This window comes from Ictalurus furcatus, chromosome 24, assembly GCF_023375685.1.
Source record: "Ictalurus furcatus strain D&B chromosome 24, Billie_1.0, whole genome shotgun sequence".
NCBI lineage: Eukaryota > Metazoa > Chordata > Actinopteri > Siluriformes > Ictaluridae > Ictalurus > Ictalurus furcatus.
This window is the reverse complement of record NC_071278.1, coordinates 14364247-14389246: the sequence shown is the minus strand read 5'-3', so window position 1 is coordinate 14389246 and position 25000 is coordinate 14364247. Positions and strand designations below refer to the sequence as shown.

Here is a 25000-nt window from a genome sequence, read left to right as displayed (position 1 = left end):
AGCAATTTGCCAACGATAAAACTTGCTTGTTTACTTTATATCCCTTTAGTTACGTTTGATGGTGCGGAACATCTACCACACAAGTTAGCTCCCCACTTATAATCATACAGCTATAAATAGTCATTTCCTCATCAACCTCTATTAGAAAGTGCTGACGCTGTATTCAACAGTATGGTGCTACAAATAGAAAAACACAGCATCTTCAGTAATATCCACCCCATGAAAGTGTTATTCAGTGAGCTCCAGCTGGTTCTAATTGAATCTCCTTCTATCAGTGTATCTGTGTATGCTAGGTCAACAGCTGTTACCTAACATTAGCCTCATATGAGCACACACCTCGTGTAACTGACACTGTATTATTACGCATGCAAGGCATATCAATTGTTTTTAAAATAGATCCTAACCTGGAAAAAGTAACGTCACATTGCATGTTTGCAGCTTAAAGTCTAAAACTTTAATAAAACCAATGGAAAGTGCAATATTAAGACAACAGAAAAAAACAAAGACCTGCATACCCCATATTCTCAGCTCGCTGTATTATACCTAATTGTAGTGTGTGTGCATTACCTGCTGGACATCTTGCTGAAACACACACAGCTGCAGACGCTGGTGAAGACGCACTTTGCGATGTTGCCAGATGTTTTCCAGCTGTCTCTGGTGGTGCAGCACCTCATGAATGACGTCCAGGACGTGGTGCACGGCTTTCGAGTAGTTAGCGGAGGCTGTCAGCGAATCGGCGCTGCCAGGGGTCAGGGGTCGCTGGAGTTTGTCCAATAAGGCTTTGCCATCTTGACTCACCTGTGTGAGGCAAACAGAAAAACGAGCAAGTTAATGAAAAAGGTTTACTGCACTGGGCACGCTTCTTCATTATCCCAGCTTTCCTTCCTGGTATAATCAGCTCAAATTGTGGCTAATTCAGAGCCATTTATCGATGTGCACAAATACTGTCCCTCTATTCTCTTTTAACACACACACGCAGTACTGTACCTCAGAATAAGCAGTGGTGATGTGTTCATATAAGCCCTGGTGATGATGGATTGCATCTTCTAGGTCCTGGAGTTCGGAGGGCAAATCCACCTCTCCACACGCCTTACACCACGAGTCCACATTACTCATGTACTGTAAGCAGAAGACACAAGGAAGAGATATGAAGAGTCTTTCAATGCTGTTACACATCCTCTATAATAACATCGACTTCAGCCCGGACCTACCGATACTCCTATCAGTACATACACTTCTTATGTCCGTCCATCCATTTTATTAACCATTAAAGAGAATGCATAGCATCCTTCGAAATTTCAAAAATATTTACAGCACTAGCACTAGAAGACCAAAACGAGATTTTCTACACAAAGTTACAGGCATTCATCTGTACTTTCCCACACTTCCTGTCCCTATGGGACCAATAAATGAAGAGAAAAGAAATGAGGGTAAAGTAGGCTAATAAAGGAGAAATACCGTGGCAAAAACAGGAGCTATACTGAAGCGTAATAAAAATTTCATCTGACGATGGAAAGAAAAGAAAGCAGAAAAAAAAAAAACCCCTCATGACCTCTGACCACGCCTGAGGAAAGCTGAAGACCCTGTTTCCGAGGCTGAAACAGAATACATGCATGAGAAGGACTGAAATCAGGCTTTGTGTGTGCTGAGAGAGAATGCTAGATGGGGCAAAGCTGACAGGAGAGAAACCTCTGGAAAAAGAGGGCAGATCTTGCTGCTGCATGAAAAAGCACCAGACATGAGAGGAATATTCCACCAGCACAAAAAAACCCAAAAATAATAGGGTAACCTCTGCTCCTGCTACAGTGCAGTCTTTTACATGCAGCATATATACAGTCTTTCAGGAAAAAAATAGAAGTAAACGTATCCGACATCTACGATTCAACAACAGCGTTGAATTCTCAAATCTGATGGTGATGGGCCGCATGACACACCCTGTCGCAGAGCATTTCCTATATGCCTGCTTCTTTTCATATTTCTTTCTTTTTTCCATATGTATGAATGTACAGTTTAGCTTCTTTTTTTCCTTTTCTAATCATACTGCTTTTTTACGATATAACTGTAAATATATATAAAATATGATACATATACTAATATACTTATATGTAAGTAAATATAGCTTTAAAATTTTGCAGCAAATTATTCTGCTTAGCAAAGTACGTTTCTTCCATCAGCCTGTCTTTGTAGCAGAGCACTATTACCCAAATATACATATTGTTTTCATTTAGTTATTAATTAATAAGGAGACACTGTACACAGCTCAGTTACAGCTCAGCATACCTGCAGTGGGTGAGGTAGACTGTGACAGACGAGAAATATGAGCACCGCATTTGTACACTGCCGTTCTGGAGATTTAGATTTTACTTTGTTTAGGGTGTTTTGCTAAAGTGCTCGTATTACGTTACAAGAGACGCTTTTACTGCGCTTTTGACAAGAATTAACGTCAACCCCGTCAGCCACGCCTTTAATCTTAAAGAACTTCTTGTTCTCTCTGCTATTCCTAGTGCTGGGAGAACAATGTTTGAATTGCTTGTGTGTGTGTGTGTGTGTGTGTGAAGTGTAACCCTGCCTTTTTAAAGCAATCCAAGACCGTGAAATTCAGTCTTCATTTTATACATTTCAAACTGCATAAGTTTTGTCCAACTGAATCTCTTCTTAATAGAATTATAATAATGGCTTTATATTTCCATCGAACTCATTTGACTGACTTTTTATCTGACCTGCAGCCGAGTCCGGATATACCTGCGCCACTGAATGCTGGGATCTGAACTCACAATGCTCCGATCAGTAGCTATACATCTTAAACCTTAACCTACCACTGCCCGATCCCTAGAGACGTATTTACTAACCAGATACGCGTCTCATTAAACCCCATGCACAAATGGCGCTCGGAAAAACAGCAGCGTGCGTTTTCTCACCTGGTCACATTTCTGATGGAAAGTAGCGGACATTTCCAGCAGCGTGCTCCTCTCGTCCAGAGCGGCAGCGAAGGCTTTCCACTCCTGCTCGAGCTGACCTGAGATCTGTTTGATCTGCTGCGACGCGTAGTGGCCGGCCTCCAGCAGCCGGTTCCCCACGGACATAATGCGGTTAATGTTCACGTACACATTCTGAACAAGAACAAGGGAGGAGAACATTTGTAAAGAGTTAAGGATGGAAACGTGAACGTATTTTAAACACACAGAGAGAGACCATCTATAAAAAAATTTATTGCTAGAGTAAATTCATATTCATTACACTTGCTTCGAATGGCCTTTACACCTGCACTATAGATTCAATTCAATATATGAAGACTAATATGAGAGTGCCGAAAGCTGGAAGGCATCCAACCGGAGTTTAATATGCTGGTCATTATTCAAGTGAGAGAGTTTAATCTGATTATTCTGCCATAGATCTATAACTCCTATCTCAGACAGGCGACAGTAAAAGCCGTAGTGCAGAGAACCTCCCAGTGCTTATATCTAGCGTGCTTCTGACAGCAAGGCTGTTAATGCTTTCTATCGTTCTAGAAGTTGTAGGGAGACATTTCACATTTTGCTCGAGCAAATCTACAATAAAACATCTGTAGAATCTGTGCAATCATGTCGGCCATCAAAATCACAACGATACAAGCACCGGATGCTGTGAAATTGTTTCGGTTACCACTGAATGCCACTTCCCAACCCTTTCCATTACAGCAGGAAATGATCTGTAAATCTACAGGAGCTCCTGAAAGCATGTGCCTTTATGGGTCAACCGTCTAGAAAGGCCTGCGGGACGCCGCTCTCACAGGAAGTACTCAGGTTGGTCATTGATTCTGCCATATTTTTGGACGTGTGATGCGTCACTGGTGCTCACCGCAGCATTACTCTCTCCCATTTGTCCCAGAGATAAGCTATAAAGAGTCAGACCACCTGTGGTGTTCAGGACAAACATTTATTCACGCTTAAAAGCATTTCTCGTAAAGATGTACATTAGTAGTCAGAGGTACCAATTTTGCTATCAAGATGATCCTAGGAGGCACAAAAATGCCTAGCATAGTCGAGTGGATGACACAGCAATTTTAAACACAGCAGGGTATGCTGGTATAGGAAAATAACCCACGGTGGGGTGGTGTGATACGTTACCACCCCGGAGTTATTTTCCTATAACACCACATCACGCTGTTTTTTTCCTCTTACGCCACAATGATTTGCCAACGATAACTATTATATTTATTTATTTATTCATGACCACCACGTCATGCTTTTTAACCATTTATAGTTACATTGAATATTGTGTGAGACAAGCTAGTTCCTGTTATCACTTATGTTACAGCAGCTATAAACTGCCGTTCCCTCACCAACAATAAACATTTCCCCTACTCTTATAAGCAAGCAAGAGTAAGAAAACTGTGAGGTTAAATTCTGCTGTGATGATAAACTGTAGAGACTTGTGACTTCACAGGTCAGAGTTCACGTAGATAAAGTCAGCATGAAGGAAAAAGTAAAAAGAAAGGAAAAAAAAAAAACACTACTGGCTACAAATGTCCTTTCCTTTCAGTGAAGTGACTTTTCTACTATTTTTACACTTTTTTTTTATTTTTTTTTTTAAAGATCATAAATGCTATGGCGAAACCACAAATATTGGCACCTCTGCTGTAGTACATGGGCATTTAACATACTTGTACAGCTTGTTACTTTACACTAAATATACTTATTTTTTGTACAACACTTTTGCGAACTCTTCAAACGTCTCGACGAACATGTAAATAAAGTTCGAAATCCGAATGAACACTGCTTCAAAAGGAAGACGGCAAGCTCCTAAGACTTTAAGCTTTACGGCATTTCGAACAGCTCCTCAGAACTAAAGCGTTATAGTCGTTTTGAATCTGGAATAAACAGAGTCGATTTGAAACGTTTCTTGACACAACTCAGTATGTGCCTCTAGGTATCTGTTCCATGCGAGTTTCAAGTAAACAGCTAAAAGAACTCGACGAAAACTGCTGGCCGTGGCGATCTCGCACGCGCTGCAGACGCAGGGGATGGAGAACGGGGATGAAAAATGTTGAGTACTACTTTAAACATAACGTGGAGTGCGCTTTTAAAGCGCTGCTGGAAGAATCAGAGGCAGTCCTGGCTCGGTGCCAGCTCACAGGCAGCGCTTGCTCAACAGCATTTTAAGAGCTGGACCCTCTGTGAACTCACTGGGGGAGGCACAAAAAAAACGACACAAGAAGTGTTACAGTAAGTGCTCCAAAGGGTCCCTCAGTAATCACCCATTCCTAACACGGCGAGCTCGTTCGAGTCTAAACCACTTACAAAACGGATACAAGTAGCAGACATTTGCAAAGGCCTGTATCGTTTCCTGGAGAAAGTCCACACTGTGATATTAACATTGACGAGCTTTTTATGATGGCTGCTATCAACGGGCCTCATTTGTGAAGCCGGATACGAACATATTGATTCGTAAATCGTTTGGACGAGTGTTTCCAAAAGAAATTTGGCATACATGAAAAATTCAGGGAAAATGTTTGCATTCCACTCGTGCTCCTGAGTGTGTGTAAATTTACTTATAGGAACACTAACTAATGTATACCTTGACTTGATCGACTTAAAGTCATACAATGTGTACGGACTACTGCACTTTTATATATAGAATAGACCGTTGAGGTTAAACTGCACCCTCATCCAGAGCAACCTACAGGAGTGCTTTGTAGTTAGTATCAAAAACATCTTCATGCTAGTTCACTAGGGCAGGGACTAACACTACCACTGAGAAAACCAGGCATTTTAATATCACTGGAATCAATTAAAGATTATTTCAAAAATGCTTTACGACAACATAAAAAGCGCCGCGGTATAAACAGGGGGCGGGCCGGTCTGTCTGCCGCATAGTTAGCTTAGTGCTCATTTTCTTATTATTAACATTATATAGTATTAAATAGGTTTTATTGGTATAGTAGTGACTGATTGATCATTTCGTGCTCACAGCTTCCCGTACACTTGAACTTCGTTGGAGTTTTGTGGGCGTCGCTACATGCTAACGAGCTGTGTCTGGGACGCACTTTGAACTTTAATACGCACGTGAGTATGAAGATAATCAGCCGTTTTTGGGGGGGGTTTTTTTGCTGATTTTTTGTTCGGTTAAGCTCACACAAACATTTACACACAACTTCACTAAAAGCCTGATAAATGAGGCCTACTGAGTTTTAAAATACGCATCAATAAAAGGTCTGTTTGGGCATGGAAAGAGTAAATTGGTGACCTCCAGAGGCTACACATGGGGACTGGATAAAAGAAAAGAAACGCAAAGCACGAGGGCAAATTAAACGGATACATGTTTAAAAGATGAAAACTTGCATTCATAGGTATACTAATGCATTTGCTGATCACAAATGTTACTGTTTGTGAGAAAATCGTTGTTGGGTACAGACAGAAAGTCCTGTCGGTGCTCAGCTGCTCACATCACAGCGTACGGTACTGTGCAAAGACGCCTTCAAACATAATGAAATTAAATGTTTCTACATTTTTTTTAAAATACTATAAAGAGCAATAAACAGAAATAAATGAAACAAAGTCCATATTCGGTGTGACGACCTTTTGCTTTAAAAAATAAATAAATAAATAAACAAAAAATAATAATAAAAAATGATTTCGTTCACTCAGGTACAACGTGTGCAGTTTGATAAGGAAAATAACTGGTAAGTTTTATTGAGCATTTTCCAAAACCAGACACGGTTCCTCTGCAGATTTCAACTGTTGCACTTGCTTCTTATTTCTGGAGCAAAACCCAGCAACCTTCATTATGTTTTGTTTGTCTGAAAAGTGGCTCTTACATAACATGCTGCTTTCTTTACTGACAAACATTTTTCTGTAACGTTTAATTCTGTGCTGGAAAACTCATGTTTGGAAATCTAAAATGTTTTCATACTGACTCGATAATGTAGAATTCATGAAATAAAAATCTATAACAACGTTTGTACTAAAAAAAAAAAAAGAAAAAAAAATTTGCACAGTACTGTATATACTGACAAATCTGGCAATCTATTGTGTGGTGTGTGTCACATGGTTCGATCGTGTTGTGCTGCTGTTATCTTACCATACAGTTCATGGCAAAGTGATTGTGCTGGGTCTGAAGATCCATGGCATGCGAGTGATTGTTGCCAATCTCAGTGTAGCCGGCCAGAAACAGGCCTTTATTGTGCATGATCCAGTCAAACATCTGCAAACACACACACACACACACACACACACTCTCATCATGTTTGGAAGGAGAATGGTTTATTAATCATGTGCGGGCCAGCCTGTACTGTGCTCGTGTTGTGATGCGGTTTAGTTGAACAGCGAGTGTGTGTTTATGAGCACGCTGGTTCAGGATGGTGATCTGGATAAAAATAGGATGCTTAAGAATGACCTGATTCTCGGGAGGAGAGAAGATTCCCGGTGTCTTAGCAACATGCACAATCCTCCACCCACTACTTAGTGATGGAGCACAAAAACAAACACTATTCGTGATGACAAACAAAGATAAAGATTCTGTTGATTTGGCCTTTAATCCTGAGAATAATCCTGCTCTGCACACGCAGTTAAGAGTTTTAAAATAAAATAAATCGATAACAAATTAAACCACATCCTGCTAGAGATCCAGTCTTGCAGAAACACAAGCATGACGGCTCCATAAACACTGCATTATAATGATGCACTAATTATAAACCAGTGTGTTACAGCGCTCAACACCTCAGTGTTCGTGCATTTCTCACCTTCTCTGCGTCCTGTTCGAAGAGCCGCAGCTGGAAGCACTGGTCGAGCTGCAGCTTGCGCACATGCCAAGCCTGGTGCAGGTTGTGGCGTGTGCTGTGCAGCTGCTCCAGCAGGGCTGTGACGCGTGGCACCAGTCCCTGGGTGTCGGCGTTGGCCTGGCCCTGACCCTGGGCCTCTCTCTGGCCGGGCACAGCGGGCACCGCACGGGTGGCGTAGCTCTCGCTGCTCTGGATGCGCTGCAGCAGCCGCTGGCCCTCTGCGTCCACCTCCTCAACAGGCGCTTTCATAACCTTCTTCTTAAGGGCTGCGTGCTCGTCGATCATGCGCCTCGCGCCCTCTAGCTCCTGGGGGAAGTCCTTGCGCGTGACCGTGGCCTGCATCTCCTCAAGGCGCGCCAACAAGTGCCTCGCGTTGCCCGTAAACTCCTCGAAGGCCACGCGGATCTCGATCCACTCCTCGTGGTTGTAATCCAGGCTGCCTTCGAAGTCGGGTGTGAGTTGGGAAGGGTCCACCACCTTGGACAAGCCCTCCAGCGACACCATGGTGGTCTGAGAGAAGGAAATATGGGCATAGTGAAAATAGGAAAGGAAAGCACAAGGAAGTTGATGGCAAGGGGGAATTGAGCAAGGAACGAAAAGCAGAGAGGATATAATGAGACTTGGTCGTAATTGATCATTAGTAAGTCAGGTGAGAATTATGGACAGAAACAAAAAAAAAAATCCACACAGAAGCAGCGTAATATACTGTGTCCCATGTGACTCGACAGCGCCCTTCCAGACAGAGTTAATGACCAGTAAGGTAGGACAGTTATTTTTAACAAAAGGCATAAATCTAATTGAACTTGGCCACTTAGGAACAGCCAAGGGTCCAGACTAGCTAGAAACACACAGACGGAATCCTCAGGCTAGGACACTGCACAATCCAACTATAAACTACAAAATAAGTGTGAGACACACACACACACACACAAACACAAAGAGTACAAGCAAATATCTTGAGCTTGTGAAATGATATTGAGAAATGTACAGATATATATGTACACTCTGCATACTGTCGACGTATAAGGGGAAAAATGTTGATGGCGTTTGCTTAAATGACTTTCAGCAAGCTTGATTACACTGTGATTGAGTTTGTTAGCTGCTTTTGTGCTTCTCAGTTAAATCTAACTCGCTACTTTCAGAATTCATTTAAAAGCACGAAATCAAGCTGGAAATCTCTTCGACTCTTATTTTACTCGGCCAAAAAAAAAAAAAAGAAAGACGCATGAAAACAAATGCTTGTGAGGGTAAAATCTGAATAGTGGAGATAATCTGTTTTGCTCTCGAGACGAGCTGCTTCCACTAAACATGTTCCGCTAAACGAGAGACAAGCGTGTCCAATCATTCTAACTTTCATTTCATTTACATGCTCACAGATGTCTATTCTGAGCCATTTGGGAAAGTTAAAGCGCAGGCTGTTCTGCAGAGCCACGTAAAGATGAGATGGAAAGACGGAGAGATGGTCGAAATGGAGAGAGAGCGCGAAAGAAAGAGAGAGCGAGAACGAGAGAGAGAGAGAGAGAGAGAGAGAGAGCAGATGGACTGACAAAAGCGAGTGGGCTTCATCACGGCTGTGTGAAAAGGCAACTGTGAGTTGTTTGGCTCTTATCATGAGTTAAATTAAATACAGCCCACCGTTATATCTCCAATCAAATCCTGCACTCAGTCGCTTCACATTATAAATACACACTGGTTTTATTTTAACGGACTATTACGAGCTACAGAAAAAGCAGGCTTTAGTGTTACTCCGTTGCTCTGTTCTTGTAAACAGTAAATAAATATATGCACGTCACATCTCTACTACTACACGGTACGGTGGTCCGGGGGAAAAAAACATCACTGTGGCTGACTTCTAGCAAATTCTAGCAGACAAAAATCATGCAAAATTGGGTCTTTCTGCATAGAACGTACTTTAACATCTCAACTTGACGAAACCATAAAGATATTTCACCAAAATGATAATGGAATGTTTTTATTTACAATTACCTTGTCAGCCAGTTTAACAAACACAGTGGTAAAAACAGCCAGTCTGCCTAGAGATGTCTAATCCTTTTCTGACCAAGTGTGATTTCCCCACACCGTGAATGTCAACACAACAGAAAACAAAAGTCTAATCAGATTAGTCTGTGATCAGATAGCGGGTATCAGAAAGCTCCCGCATTTTTGAATGCAATTACAAATGACCAGACTAATAAAATGCTGCAAATATCAAAGGTTTCATCACACAACAGTGTGTACATCATCACACAACACACACTGCAGTCTAACTACTATACAGTGTGTACATCACACAACACACACTGCAGTCTAACTACTATACAGTGTACATCATCACACAACACACACTGCAGTCTAACTACTATACAGTGTGTACATCACACAACACACTGCAGTCTAACTACTATACAGTGTGTACATCACACAACACACACTGCAGTCTAACTACTATACAGTGTGTACATCACACAACACACTGCAGTCTAACTACTATACAGTGTGTACATCACACAACACACACTGCAGTCTAACTACTATACAGTGTACATCACACAACACACTGCAGTCTAACTACTATACAGTGTGTACATCACACAACACACACTGCAGTCTAACTACTATACAGTGTACATCACACAACACACTGCAGTCTAACTACTATACAGTGTGTACATCACACAACACACTGCAGTCTAACTACTATACAGTGTGTACATCACACAACACACACTGCAGTCTAACTACTATACAGTGTGTACATCACACAACACACACTGCAGTCTAACTACTATACAGTGTACATCATCACACAACACACACTGCAGTCTAACTACTATACAGTGTGTACATGACAACACACACTGCAGTCTAACTACTATACAGTGTACATCATCACACAACACACTGCAGTCTAACTACTATACAGTGTGTACATGACACAACACACACTGCAGTCTAACTACTATACAGTGTACATCATCACACAACACACACTGCAGTCTAACTACTATACAGTGTACATTACACAACACACACTGCAGTCTAACTACTATACAGTGTGTACATCACACAACACACACTGCAGTCTAACTACTATACAGTGTACATCATCACACAACACACACTGCAGTCTAACTACTATACAGTGTACATCACACAACACACTGCAGTCTAACTACTATACAGTGTACATCACACAACACACACTGCAGTCTAACTACTATACAGTGTGTACATCACACAACACACTGCAGTCTAACTACTATACAGTGTACATCACACAACACACTGCAGTCTAACTACTATACAGTGTGTACATCACACAACACACTGCAGTCTAACTACTATACAGTGTGTACATCACACAACACACACTGCAGTCTAACTACTATACAGTGTGTACATCACACAACACACACTGCAGTCTAACTACTATACAGTGTACATCATCACACAACACACACTGCAGTCTAACTACTATACAGTGTGTACATGACACAACACACACTGCAGTCTAACTACTATACAGTGTACATCATCACACAACACACTGCAGTCTAACTACTATACAGTGTGTACATGACACAACACACACTGCAGTCTAACTACTATACAGTGTACATCATCACACAACACACACTGCAGTCTAACTACTATACAGTGTACATTACACAACACACACTGCAGTCTAACTACTATACAGTGTGTACATCACACAACACACTGCAGTCTAACTACTATACAGTGTGTACATCACACAACACACACTGCAGTCTAACTACTATACAGTGTGTACATGACAACACACACTGCAGTCTAACTACTATACAGTGTACATCATCACACAACACACACTGCAGTCTAACTACTATACAGTGTACATTACACAACACACACTGCAGTCTAACTACTATACAGTGTGTACATCACACAACACACACTGCAGTCTAACTACTATACAGTGTACATCATCACACAACACACACTGCAGTCTAACTACTATACAGTGTACATCACACAACACACTGCAGTCTAACTACTATACAGTGTACATCACACAACACACACTGCAGTCTAACTACTATACAGTGTGTACATCACACAACACACTGCAGTCTAACTACTATACAGTGTACATCACACAACACACACTGCAGTCTAACTACTATACAGTGTACATCACACAACACACTGCAGTCTAACTACTATACAGTGTACATCATCACACAACACACACTGCAGTCTAACTACTATACAGTGTACATCATCACACAACACGCTGCAGTCTAACTACTATACAGTGTACATCACACAACACACACTGCAGTCAAACTACTATACAGTGTGTACATCACACAACACACTGCAGTCTAACTACTATACAGTTTGTACATCACACAACACACTGCAGTCTAACTACTATACAGCGTGCACATCACACAACACACTGCAGTCTAACTACTATACAGCGTGCACATCACACAACACACACTGCAGTCTAACTACTATACAGCGTGCACATCACACAACACACACTGCAGTCTAACTACTATACAGCGTGCACATCATCACACAACACACACTGCAGTCTAACTACTATACAGCGTGCACATCATCACACAAGACACACTGCAGTCTAACTACTATACAGCGTGCACATCATCACACAAGACACACTGCAGTCTAACTACTATACAGCATGCACATCACACAACACACACTGCAGTCTAGCTACTATACAGTGTGTACATCACACAACACACTGCAGTCTAACTACTATACAGTGTGTACATCACACAACACACTGCAGTCTAACTACTATACAGTGTACATCACACAACACACTGCAGTCTAACTACTATACAGTGTGTACATCACACAACACACACTGCAGTCTAACTACTATACAGTGTACATCATCACACAACACACACTGCAGTCTAACTACTATACAGTGTACATCACACAACACACTGCAGTCTAACTACTATACATTGTGTACATCACACAACACACTGCAGTCTAACTACTATACAGTGTGTACATCACACAACACACACTGCAGTCTAACTACTATACAGTGTGTACATCACACAACACACTGCAGTCTAACTACTATACAGTGTACATCACACAACACACACTGCAGTCTAACTACTATACAGTGTGTACATCACACAACACACACTGCAGTCTAACTACTATACAGTGTGTACATCATCACACAACACACACTGCAGTCTAACTACTACGCACACACTCTCTCTCTCTTACCTTCACACCCCCACACAGATATATACACTTCCACACCCACTGCAACCTCAAACACACCTACATTTACACCCACACAAAATCCTACACACCTATACACAGACATCTACACAGACATCTACACCCCCTCTCACCCCCCCCACCACCACCACCTCTATTCCACAGCAATCAGAAAACATCCCGGTTCTCTCTCTCTCTCGCACTTTCTCTCTCTCTCTCTCTCACTCACTCACACACACACACACACACACACACACACACACACACACACACACAAACACACCTACCTACCGAGAACAACCCACTCATTAAAATAACACATCATAATCTCACTCCCAATCATTCTCACACACACACAAATAAACATCACCCAGAGAACAACTTGCTCACTACAATAACACTGTACTCTCTTTCCCCACATTCTCTCGCTCTCCCTCTCTCACACACACACAGAACAGAACAGACATAACGTTATCAAATCATATTAAAGCAAAACAAATAGACACATCAGAAACGTCAAATCCAACCGGAAATATTATTATTAACACAATGCGCTGTTCTTCTGAGTGACTGCACACGGCAGACTCGTACCTCAAACTCAAACTTGGAGCTGCCAAAGTTGGTCCTCTGTTTCTGCCAGAAGTTGTCTGGTTTAATGATGAGCGCGATGTGGATGCAGCAGGGGAACGACTCTTGTAGGATCTTCAGCAACGGCTTGATGGAGTCCCACTTAGAGCCGCGCATGTCCACGATGACCGTGAAGCCATGTTTACACACGTCCTCGCTAAAGGGAAAAGAGAGACAGAGAGATACAGAGAGAGACAGAGAGAGAGAGAGAGAGAGAGAGAGACAGACAGCGAGATACAGTGAGAGAGCAAGAGAGAGAGACAGCAAGACAGAGAGAGAGACAGCGAAATACAGACACAGAAAGATACAGCGAGAGACAGGGAGATACACAGAGAGAGCGACATACAGAGTGAGAGAGACAGAGAGAGAGAGACAGAGAGATACAGAGAGAGAGAGTGTGAGATACAGAGTGAGAGAGACAGAGAGAGAGAGACAGAGAGAGAGAGATCAGTGCTTGCATTACATAACTCATCCAGCATCCTCCATCTTCTCAGAAGCTCTGGGAGCTAGAAGAACAGAAAATACAGCAGGAGAGAAAATTCTTTCTGTTATTCACAATGTGAGCATGACTGAGAGGGCGAGAGAGAGAGAGAGAGAGAGACTATACGACAATATATTGCTTACCAATAGTGCAGAGCTCCAACATGCAAATCATGAGCATCAGCCAAATAAACAGCTGGTGAAGACCTTCATAAACATCTGTCAGTCTAACCCGCTGTCTCTCTATTACCGCAGGTCTGTCTCGCTCTCGTCTGCTCACTCATCATCGTCCCATCACTCTCCACACACAACCAGTAAGACGAGATAACCAGCCTAGCTGTTCTGCATCCACACCATCAGTAGACGCACATGCAGCCAGTGCAACTGCGACACTGTTTTCTTTTCATGCACTCGCTCTCCTCTCTCCCTCTCTCTCTCTCTCTCTCTCTCTCTCTCCCCCACCCACCCACCCACATGCTCCCTCACTCGCCCTCCCTACTTCTTTCTGCGTTTGCTCTCTGTCACTCTTCAGCTCGCTCACTCTCTCTCTCTCTCTTTCTGTATCTCTCTCTATCTGCTGATAGGATTAGCTCAGACACTCTCTCTCCATCTCTCTCTCTCTCACTCTGGTGTGACTGTGTGGGTGTAGGGAATGGAGCTGAGAAGAGAAAGCGATGATGTGGAGGAGGAGGAAGGTCTGTTGGCAAAAGCTGGAGCGCTGTAGGTTTTTCAGAGTCTGGCCCACGCTCCAGTTCATGCACATGCCATCTCTGTCTCCCTCTCTCCTCTCTCTCCATCCAACCATTTTTTTTTTTTTTTTTAAGATATGTATCAGTTCCTCCCTCTCCCTCCCTCCTCATCCAACCATTCTTTTTTTTTTTTTTTTTTTTAGGTCTGTCAGTGTCAGTTCCTCCCTCTCCCTCTCTCTCTCTCTCTCTCTCTCTCTCTCTCTCTCAGGTGTTACACTCTTCCATCAGAAGTAACATTGCTAACCGCCCAATGACAAAACACAACAAACACTATCTACGACTCTGAAGACTGCGATGTAAGTCTGGGAATGATGCTGTAGCGTGCATCAAAGTCATTTCAAAATCATATTTGCATTTTCATGAGTATATCTTATCATCCTGCTACAGACAGAAACAAACATCAGCGCTACACTATGCATTCTATCTCAGACAGTAGAATAAGGTTTTATTGGTACCCGGATTTCTTAGCAATCCCTAAATAGCTTCCTATTCACTCTATATGCTCACTACATGGGGTACAACACAATGGCGTTCTGTCCTGGTCAGGGGTGCGGTGGATCCGGAGGTTATTCCTGGAGCATTCCCTGGCTGTGAGGTGGGAATACACCCTCACTGGGACGCAAGACCATCAAGAGAACCATGCACACACACACACACACACAGGCACCTAGGGGCTGTTTTTAGCCAGTAACGCTCCTTGCATGTTTTTGGGAGGTGGGAGGAAACCGGAGAACCCAGAGGAAACTAACAGAGGCATGGGAAGAAAATGTCAATCCCTGCACTGACGCTAAACCGAGCTCATTATTTCAACCCAGACCCCTGGTATATAATATCAGAAAACAAACAAACAGATGGAAAATAAGTACGTAGTAAAAGCTGCACATTTATTACGTAGAGCTCTTACGTCAAGAGACGAAAAGTTGAAGGACATCTGAACTGTGAAGTTCTTTAACAGACCAAATGTACAGCCCAAGAGCTACATTAGATGACAACTGAGCTCCAAACAAGGCTTTGATTGATGTAATGCTACTAATTACACTGTATGTACTCAGACTAATGACAGCAGAATGCAGCAATTTTAAGAGGTAATGGGGGTGAGGAGAGCTTCTCCCTAATCACCTGTTTAATTAAAGTCGAACACTGCACAGTATCATTACACCACAGGGTGGATGGATGTGAGCTCCTGCTTACGGCCTGCAGTCGGACCACATTAGTTCACAGCATCACAGAACTGAGTTACCTCAGTCCTGAGCCTCACACACACACACACACACACAGTGTTGTTTCACCGTGCAGAGTGAGGATGTAAGGAAAAGGCTGCGTTATCACTAGTTCCATGAAAGCAGTGTGATGATGGCGAGTGAGAGAGTAGAGAGAGTACCTGGGGATACCGGCGAGATACGCGATTAGTCTGCGCAGGTCCTCCTGTCGTATTCGGTCGTGATTGGTACGTGACGGGAATGTTAACACTGGACCACCGCGCTTGTCTCTGCCACCTGGTGGGAAGAAAGAGGGATGTTAGATTGCGTGTTGCGTGATTATCAAGAAACAGAGCTTTATTCTTCAACAAGGTCGAAATGTATTTTTGCTGCATCGAGAAATAAGCTGTGGAGGAAGCAGATTGGTGACATGATGACTGGTGATGCGTCTCTCCACGACCGTGTTTGGCTGATGCTCATCTGATTACATCACCATGTTTGTGGAGTCTTCAGAATATTTTCAGATCTGCCGAGCCTGAAGAGGAACAACGCAGACTTGACATGGGGGTTTAGGGATTTCAAATCATCCCCCCCTCCCCCCTCCCCCCTCAGTATAGTCCTTTCAAAAATGACTTGCATGAACCGGGAGTTTTTTGATAAGCACCAGGGACAGACTTCGGTTTCTCTTAAAGGGCTCCTCAACTGTAACCGTGCTGTTGGAGCACAGCTGCGCTGACCGGTACAGGAGATCAAGCAGTGTTTTAATTCACTTTATAATCATCACCACCGGTAAAAATGGTTTGTAAACTGTTTGATCTTCTAAACTACTTTCGAGCAAAATATTTCGGTGGAATCCAAACTGTACAACGATGTACACCACACATGTCTAATGTTAGCTAAACACACCACACTGATAGCTTTTATTTCACATCAATGAACCCAAAGCACTCTCGATTTACCGCGACAGAAAGAGAGTGAGAGCGTTGTGTCAGTGTTCCTTTCAAGCAGGAAAACCGACAGGAGGAGACTAGAGATTATAAATGCGAGATGGGGGAAAGGGGGCGGGGCTTCCAGTGTGTCTGAGAGTTGAAAACACCTCCACACAGACAAGTGTACGGCTGAAATAAGTTTCTAAAATGGTTTCTAGGACAAATATAAACACGGAGGTTGATGTCCATGTACACTTTTATTGCTGAATCCAAATCTATTTTTAATAAGTAGTTTTTACTTAAAATGAAACTCTTTCCCCAAGCAACTAGTTTTTAATTAGAAAGTAGTAGAAGCAGTGAGGAGCTCGGCCTATTTGGAAAATTTAAGAAAAGCCTCCTGTGTAAAGCTCCAGCATGAAGCTTGAGAAAAAGTGTTATTGTTTTAATGAAAAAGATTTTTTTTAAAAAAATATATAAAACAGTTTTCTTTAGCACTTTCCTTGATCACTTTATAACTCCATATATGTTAATACCTTCATTATTATTATTATTATTATTATTAAAAAGCAGTAGAAAGAGTATAAAGTAAAAATGAAGAAAATGCAAGTGTAAATGCAATATTTTCAGCCCAAACCACAGTGCGTTGTACTACACTCCATACTGTGCGTAATTACACAATTTTATGTTGTTTATAAAAGTCAGTTGTTACTATAGAAACGATAAGGTATTAGGATGAGCGCATTAATATAAAGCTGTGCCGTGCAGGTGGAGCTACTGTCAGAGCTTCTGGTGTAGAGAATGAATGACGTCCACAATCAGAATGTAAAATTCAGCAGCGCTGTAAAGTGTAAAGTATAAAGGATCAAGTATAAAGAATAAAGGATTAAAGTATAAAGGATAAAGTGTAAAGGATAAAGGAATACTCCGACAGAGCAGGAACTCTGTGCTAAATCTGAACATGAAAATACTAGTCAGTTGAAACTAGCAGCACGTTTGTGTCTATTGTCGGACCCTTTACTCTGACCGTATCTACCGGCTACAGTATAGTGACAATAAAGGTATCTTCTCTCGTATGTGAGCATATGTTTTTAAACGAACATTTAAATATTAACCAATAACCACAGGATGCAGCTGAAGAGAGGGGTTTACGCTTTTTCTAGACATTAATCCCTTCTGTTGTTGTTGTTCCTTCTTCCTTCCCGCCTTTAAAACACCCTGCACTCAGCATACGGACTCAGTAAAGTGTGAAGAGCACTAACTGGACCATAGCAAAGCAGACCTGCCAGGATCCCAGAGAGTCTCCCTAAGCCACGAAATGCTGAATCTATGTAACTGAGTGTACACTGTAATTGGATCTACAGTCTTATCTGCTGGAATAAAGAACAAACAAAAACAAACACATATCTGCATGCTGTAACATCACCGAGTCTTTTCCCAGAGCCTTACGGGCCATGGGATTTACTTTTAAACAACAGCAGTGTTATTCAACGCTCGCACATAATCGTGTTTCTGTGACCAGTTTTTCCTCTTCACGGCATCAGCGGATACACACCTGACAGTCTGGCATCTCCATGGTAACGCTGCTCGCATTGTGTCCTGTCTGTGCTTGTTATCTGTTAGTCTCGTAACCTCGAGTGTGAGCAGGCACCACAGAGACCTTTCTCGTTTTTCTTGATCAGAGCCCTGCGGTGAAGCTAAAGCACATAATCCCTTCCATCCTCGAGCCTGTGAGATGTTAACAAAAGCTCCTGCTATTCAAAGTTGGAAGGTCACTTCAGGCTGGCTGTGTGTTCTTTGTGTTGTATGCCTATGAGGCATTTCAGAGAACAGCTAGCTACACTGGCTGAGCGTGCCGGTGTTGTGTCTGCCACTCCTTTTACCCGATCTAACAGGACAAGTCAGTGTGTGTGAGCACTTCATGAATTTATTATTATTTTTTTAAACGTACAGGAATAAAGATTAACGAGGAAGGAGTGGTGTTGTCCTCAGTTCGTCTCAGTGCCGGCACCAACCATGTCTTCATGGTACACAGAGCGTGGCCCAAATGTAATATGTTCTTTTTTTTCTTTAGAAATGAGTGCAGAGTTGTCGGTACTGTTTTTCTGTGAACATGCACTCGGTTACTATCCAGGCTACATTCAGTATCTCCAGCAGGTGGACAGAGCTGAGCCCAGCTGCACAAGGAAAAATACCGTAATGTATCTTCCGGACTATTAAAAAACCCCCCAAAAAACACGTTTCTTTTACACTCCCAAGGTGCTGTGACTAATGCTACATCAGACTAGAGATCATAATTCATAATGCTCGGTCTCTGACCAGGAAAAACCAACTGGGGATGGTCTTCTCAACTCAGAGTTCCTCCGAGATCAGGGAGTGACTCCAGATCAACATGGCTGCTCACAGCATCAGCAGTAACCAAAGTAGCACTTCGAACCTTTAAATGAGTTATACTGTATATAATATAGCATTTGCTTTAAATTAATCAGATATATCAGACGTATCCACTTGTTAAACTGAACTAACAAAAGACGGAGTTGGAGGCGGTCATGGTTTTTCCCCTGTAAAGGTAAAAAAAAAAAAAAATGCGTCGTTCTGAGCTCCAACTTCCCACTTCCGAGGAAAGATGAATGCAGCACTACCCTACATCACTCGTGTTATTTGTTTTTTGTGGATGTGTAGTGACCGATACTGGTGTCGTTGGTGGACGTGCGCTGTCCAGAGTTTAACCCTTTCTCACAGTACACTGGCGATCCACTCCACTGGTGCAATGGAAATCCCCTTATCAGAACTTTTCAAATCAGTATAAACAAATGAATTCTTTTATCACCACAAGTCTGTTATAAGATTAGATCAGCACACCGTTGGGTTTCTGTGTGTAGAGTATCATGCCTCCATGTTTAGCTGCTGCTGAGCAGGGTGATGGGAAAGTGGAGGGGGTGTGAGCCCCGTGATAGTAAAACACTGTAGTAGGGATGGGCGATATGGACTTAAAACCATATCACGATATTTTCTGGTATTTATTGCGATAACGATATCAGTGACAATATAATTTCAGTCATTTGGGGTCAGTATGGAGGACTTTTGTGAAGAAAAGAAAAAAACATGTTCCTCGTAATGATTCAATTAACCCGATACGTCCAATTCTACGTGTTCCTACTGTAAACGTGATGTTCGAGCATACACCTGGAGGAACACTAACATTAGCTTAGCGCTGATAGAACGCTCAGATATTCAGGGTTAAAGGGGGTGATATATACCCATCAAACATATGGAGCACCATGTAGGAGAACGTTGCAGCTCTCCATCACTTTTCCCCACAATAACAGAGGGAAGAAGAATATTGAAGGTGAATCTGCATTTTAGTCGACGGATGACGTAAACACTTGTTAAATGTACAATAAAGCCTTGGCTTGTAAGTGATGTAATAGGAGTGCTTTGGCACAGATTTCGAATGCTGTGCTCGCGTTTCTCCCCTCTCACAGCCTCGTGTACCTCATCCACTGCAGAGGTGCCATAACAGAGCGAATAATAATGCTTATTGAACACTGCTTCATTGGGATTGTAATAATAGAGTCTGTATAATTCATTATAGCTCTCATTACTACTATTCAAACGTTTATTTAAAGAATGGTCTTTTATCAAAAGCCAGGAGTTCGGAGAGAAGGGCAAGCTGCTTGTGTAATGGCTAATTTCAACCGAGCCGAGACATTACATCATGCTGCCTGAATAAATGAATGCCAACGCAATAGTGGTAATCGAGAGGCTTGGAAAAATCCCAGTGGGCCAGTAATGGAGTGTGCTGTTCTGCATCATGTAACTCCCAGGCTGAAAACGAGTACCACTCCAGCCCCTGGCATGATCGGTGTGTGCTGTATTCACCTGATGAGGCAATTCATGCCTTTTTTTCAGTCTCTGCATTTGCATTTGAGCCACGGACCCGAACAATTCCATAAAGCAAACATGAAGACATGGTTAATGGGGTTTATATTGCAAGCCTTAAGAGAAACCCAAGTGTTTTCTCCTAGCACTTTTGACTCTCAATATACAAAAACGGTTTTAGGTCAAAATAAACGTAATCTGCGGTAAATGTGAGACTGTGTAAGCTGTCTCGGAGTATGTCGTTGTCAGAGGTGTCAATACCGCTAACGAGCCAAGAGGGAAAAAAATAAATAAATAAACAGAATTTCACCACAAACACCCTACGCATGTCTGTGGACAAAGATGTGTACCAGGCGACATTAAGAAAACAGCGAGGGAAAAGTCTGGTGTGACTGCTACTTAATAAACAGACTTCATGTGGAAACTGTAACGGATTTGCCTAGGGACGCTCGGGAGCCGTGGAGACGGCATTGGACTGCGACTGATGCGGGCAGTGTTGGCGCGGTGTCTTTTTGCGCTCGGGTCTCCATCAGAGGACAGTGCATGATTTCAGCAGAATAGACTTCATGTTGAGACTGTGTGGTGAATGTCCTGATTACACAGCCGCACTTCTGTTTTATCGTGTGGCGCACAGTTACAGAAGGGATTTATTTATAATTGCGCTATCTGTTGTTACCCAGATGAAGATGGGTTCCTTTCGGAGACTGGTTCCTCTCAAGGTTTCTTCCTCGTATCGTCTCAGGGAGTTTCCCCTCGCCGCCGTCGCCTCTGGCTCGCTCATTAGGGATAAATTCACACATTTAAAATCTATATCCTGAATTTATATTTTTCTGTAAAGCCGCTTTGGGACAAGGTCCATTGCTAAAAGCGTTATACAATTAAAACTGAATTGGATTGAATACTTGCATATTCTTTTGCTACACATTCAAATGTATGTACATGTTCTTCACAAAAACAGTACGTACTTTTAATGCATAGTATCAGCAGGCGAATTGGGACGCAGCATCAGTGTCCAGAGTAAGCAGCTGTTGTACGATAGGGGAGAGGTGGGAATTGACAGATGACCAAATTGAGGAGAAAAATGGAGGAAAATAAGCATCACCTTGATCTTTTCCTCCGAAGACAGTCCCGCCTACTTGTTTTTCAACTGGCTCACAAAAGGGCTAAACTAAACGCTCCCACAAACATAAGGGCATCTTTTACGTCCTGTGTCCTTTTCATTACAGTGAATCTGCAGAAAAGTGTCTCTGGTGTCTTTGTATTGCTGTAGTAAAGATTCAAACGTTGTAAATGCTCTGGCTAGACGTTAAATGTTGTCATGCCTGCTTCGTATAAGTGTAACCGTGTGACAGAAAAGAGGGAGAGGTTTGTAATAAAGGGTGCCAATTCATACATTTTTAAACACATCTCATTCGCTTCTTTCACCTGACTTTATGGAGAAGTCACCATGTCTTTAAATGATTCGTATGGACTCAGAATACACATCTGTCATGTCAGAGTAGAGATTCTAGTGTTTCTAATGAGACCTTCATTTACACCAATCAGCTTCAGATTATGCTTCAGCTTCATTTCAATTACAACTGGGATAATATGCTTGGGACGCCAATTTCAGTGCACCGGCAGCCATTTTGCAAGCTGCTGATGTTTTATTAACTGATGAAGTAATGAGTTTATGTGCAATGCTAAGATCAGAGTAAAGTAACTAATACTGTTACAATCAAATGGACTGAGATTTAATTCGCCACAGCAGGCTCAATGGGAACACGATGCGCACAGAGAAATCATAAAAACGAAGGCGCTATGAAATGCTCGCATGTAATCGAATGTTAGTTATGCCAGCTTTACATGGAATGGTCCAATTTGTCAGTCACCGACATGTATTTCACACCATAAAAGACTTCTAAGATCTTGAGTACACGTCGGCGGTCTGAGAATGCATCATGTGAGGCGCTCACCGGCGACCGATTTAATGATCGTGCTATCCCAAAGAGAAAAACAAATCTGTCACTTTCTGGAAGTGCCAGAATTATTTTTTTTTTTATTATTATTATTATTATTAAAATCTCAGTGTGTGACCAGTGGTATGATGCGCATATAAAAACCACCAATAGGAAGACAGCATAGGTTGAATCAAAACTCACAGGACAGCTACTAATACAGTAGTGAGAATGGCAACATGTAAACAAAGCGCGTGGGATTTAAAAGAAGAGCCGGTTTGTTGAATTGTGGAAGTTGAGAATGGGTGCGTCTCAATCAGCGCCCTAGATCAGTAGTTAGGGCACTGATCTGGGAGTCGGCCATTTTAAGGGCTGACTCGATCGCAAAATCCTTCCATTCGCTCCCTAAAAACTCCCACAATGCACTGCAAAAACCAGGGTGCATCGATGCTCGCTATGTTCCCTTACTGGAAATGGCGTAATGGTTTCTGAAGCCATTCAGCTGGAACAAAAATGGCAGACTCTCAGCCATCTTCATCTACAAATGTAAGCGGCTTGTTATCGTTGTTGTGGCTCTCAAAGGATTACGAAGGCGTACAGTCATGTTGCCGGAGTGTCCTCAGTCCTCAGTGTCCCACCGTGTAGTGAGCCAGGGGTCGTACCGGTGCCGAAGCCGTGCGCAGGATATACCGATTCACCGCCTAGGGAGCTGATCGAGATGCACCTAATGACATCTTATCACTGTCCTATCATGACGGGGACACAGTACGGACAGAAACAGAGGACGAAGGACGGCTTCCAGGTACACCATATGGCCAAAAGTATGTGGACACCTGGCCATCACAGCCATATGTGGTTCACATGTGCTGAGACTTTATGTGCCATTATGACGACGTGAAACAGTTTAATGCTTCACAGTTTTCCATTTTCTGCACGAGCCTGATTCCTGCTGAGGTACACCAGCCGATCGTAGCAACATTCTGGTCTATCGTTAGAGGATTTTCATCTGGTGATCGGACATGGAGAACAGGTTATCTTACAGACTGTTACAGACTTCGGGTTTATTACAGCGTGTAAACCCAGATGGTATTGAAAATATATATATATATATATATATATATATATATATATATATATATATATATATATATATATATATATATATATTATTTTATTTATTTATTTTTTATTTTATTTTTTTTTAAAAAAGCAGTCGCTTATTCAAAATCAAAATCTTGTACACTACAAATATTTTAAAAATAACAAAAACAAACGTAAAGAATTTGTATGATCCTTGGCTTAAGCATCCCAAGCACTGAAGTTACATTTCCTACAGATGACGTTGAGGCACGTGGTGCAGGCCGTCTGTTTTCAAGTCAACATTTCTAAGTTCATCTCCCAAACAAATCATGGACACTACGTACCTGATAAAAAGGCCACTTTTTCCTTTAGAATGGGCAAAACCTCCACCGCCTTCATCTCCTCATTCCGCCGAAATCCTGAAAAACAAAACCACAGATGAAATAAAACCCAGTCATTAGCACGTCGAGCACAGCGTTGCCCCAAACAATATCGGTCTGTGTCTGAAACTCGGATTAAAATGTGAAAAAAGTTCTGGAACACCTATTCCATACAGTGAGCTAGCTCCATGTCAGACACTCCTTCACGAGCTCGGCAGTAATCTGGGTAAACCAGCAGCACATGCTGTTTTATGATTCACTGGCTGGCTCCGTTTGTTAAGGCTGAGCTGGAAAGGTTAGTCATTACCCAGCTACCAGACTGGATATGTGCTCAGGTCTGGGCTGCGCTCGGGCTGTGACTCATATCACACAGTCACACATGCTCGAATAGTGTAACTGACATTCTCCTAATAGCTATTGTACATGCTGATCGGATACAAACTCACTGCTGTCAGGGAATATGGAGCTACTCGGGAGATAAATCAGTTCCAGTACAGTATTTCACAATGATGAACGATTTGTCCAAACGTCTGAGCTTTGAAATGCTGTAAAAATAATAAATAATAAAAATTAAAAAAAAAAAGAGAAGTGTTACAGGTCTAAAACCCTTCCTTTTACTCCTGTAAGGCTAATGGTGCGTGAAATATGCTCAGAAAGACAAGCCAAGTCATCTACACCCACAAGATGGGGGAGGGGGAGCGTGATCCGTTATC

At 42.3% G+C, this 25000-nt stretch overlaps 1 protein-coding gene across 4 annotated transcripts in view; it reads right to left on the bottom strand.

Moving 5' to 3' along the window:
- trioa (trio Rho guanine nucleotide exchange factor a) overlaps positions 1-25000 on the bottom strand; it is a 129205-nt gene that overhangs the window by 46959 nt on the left and 57246 nt on the right. For 3 of the 4 annotated variants that reach the window (XM_053613013.1, XM_053613014.1, XM_053613015.1), the window contains 8 exons: positions 24252-24326; positions 16265-16379; positions 13619-13811; positions 7721-8269; positions 7060-7182; positions 2919-3110; positions 988-1119; positions 568-798 (listed from right to left, as the gene is read on the bottom strand). In XM_053613013.1, coding sequence (XP_053468988.1) covers positions 568-798; positions 988-1119; positions 2919-3110; positions 7060-7182; positions 7721-8269; positions 13619-13811; positions 16265-16379; positions 24252-24326 — 1610 coding nt within the window. Of the gene's footprint in view, positions 1-567; positions 799-987; positions 1120-2918; positions 3111-7059; positions 7183-7720; positions 8270-13618; positions 13812-14278; positions 14591-16264; positions 16380-24251; positions 24327-25000 lie in introns of those variants that run through there. The other variant, XM_053613016.1, reaches the window with a different exon arrangement.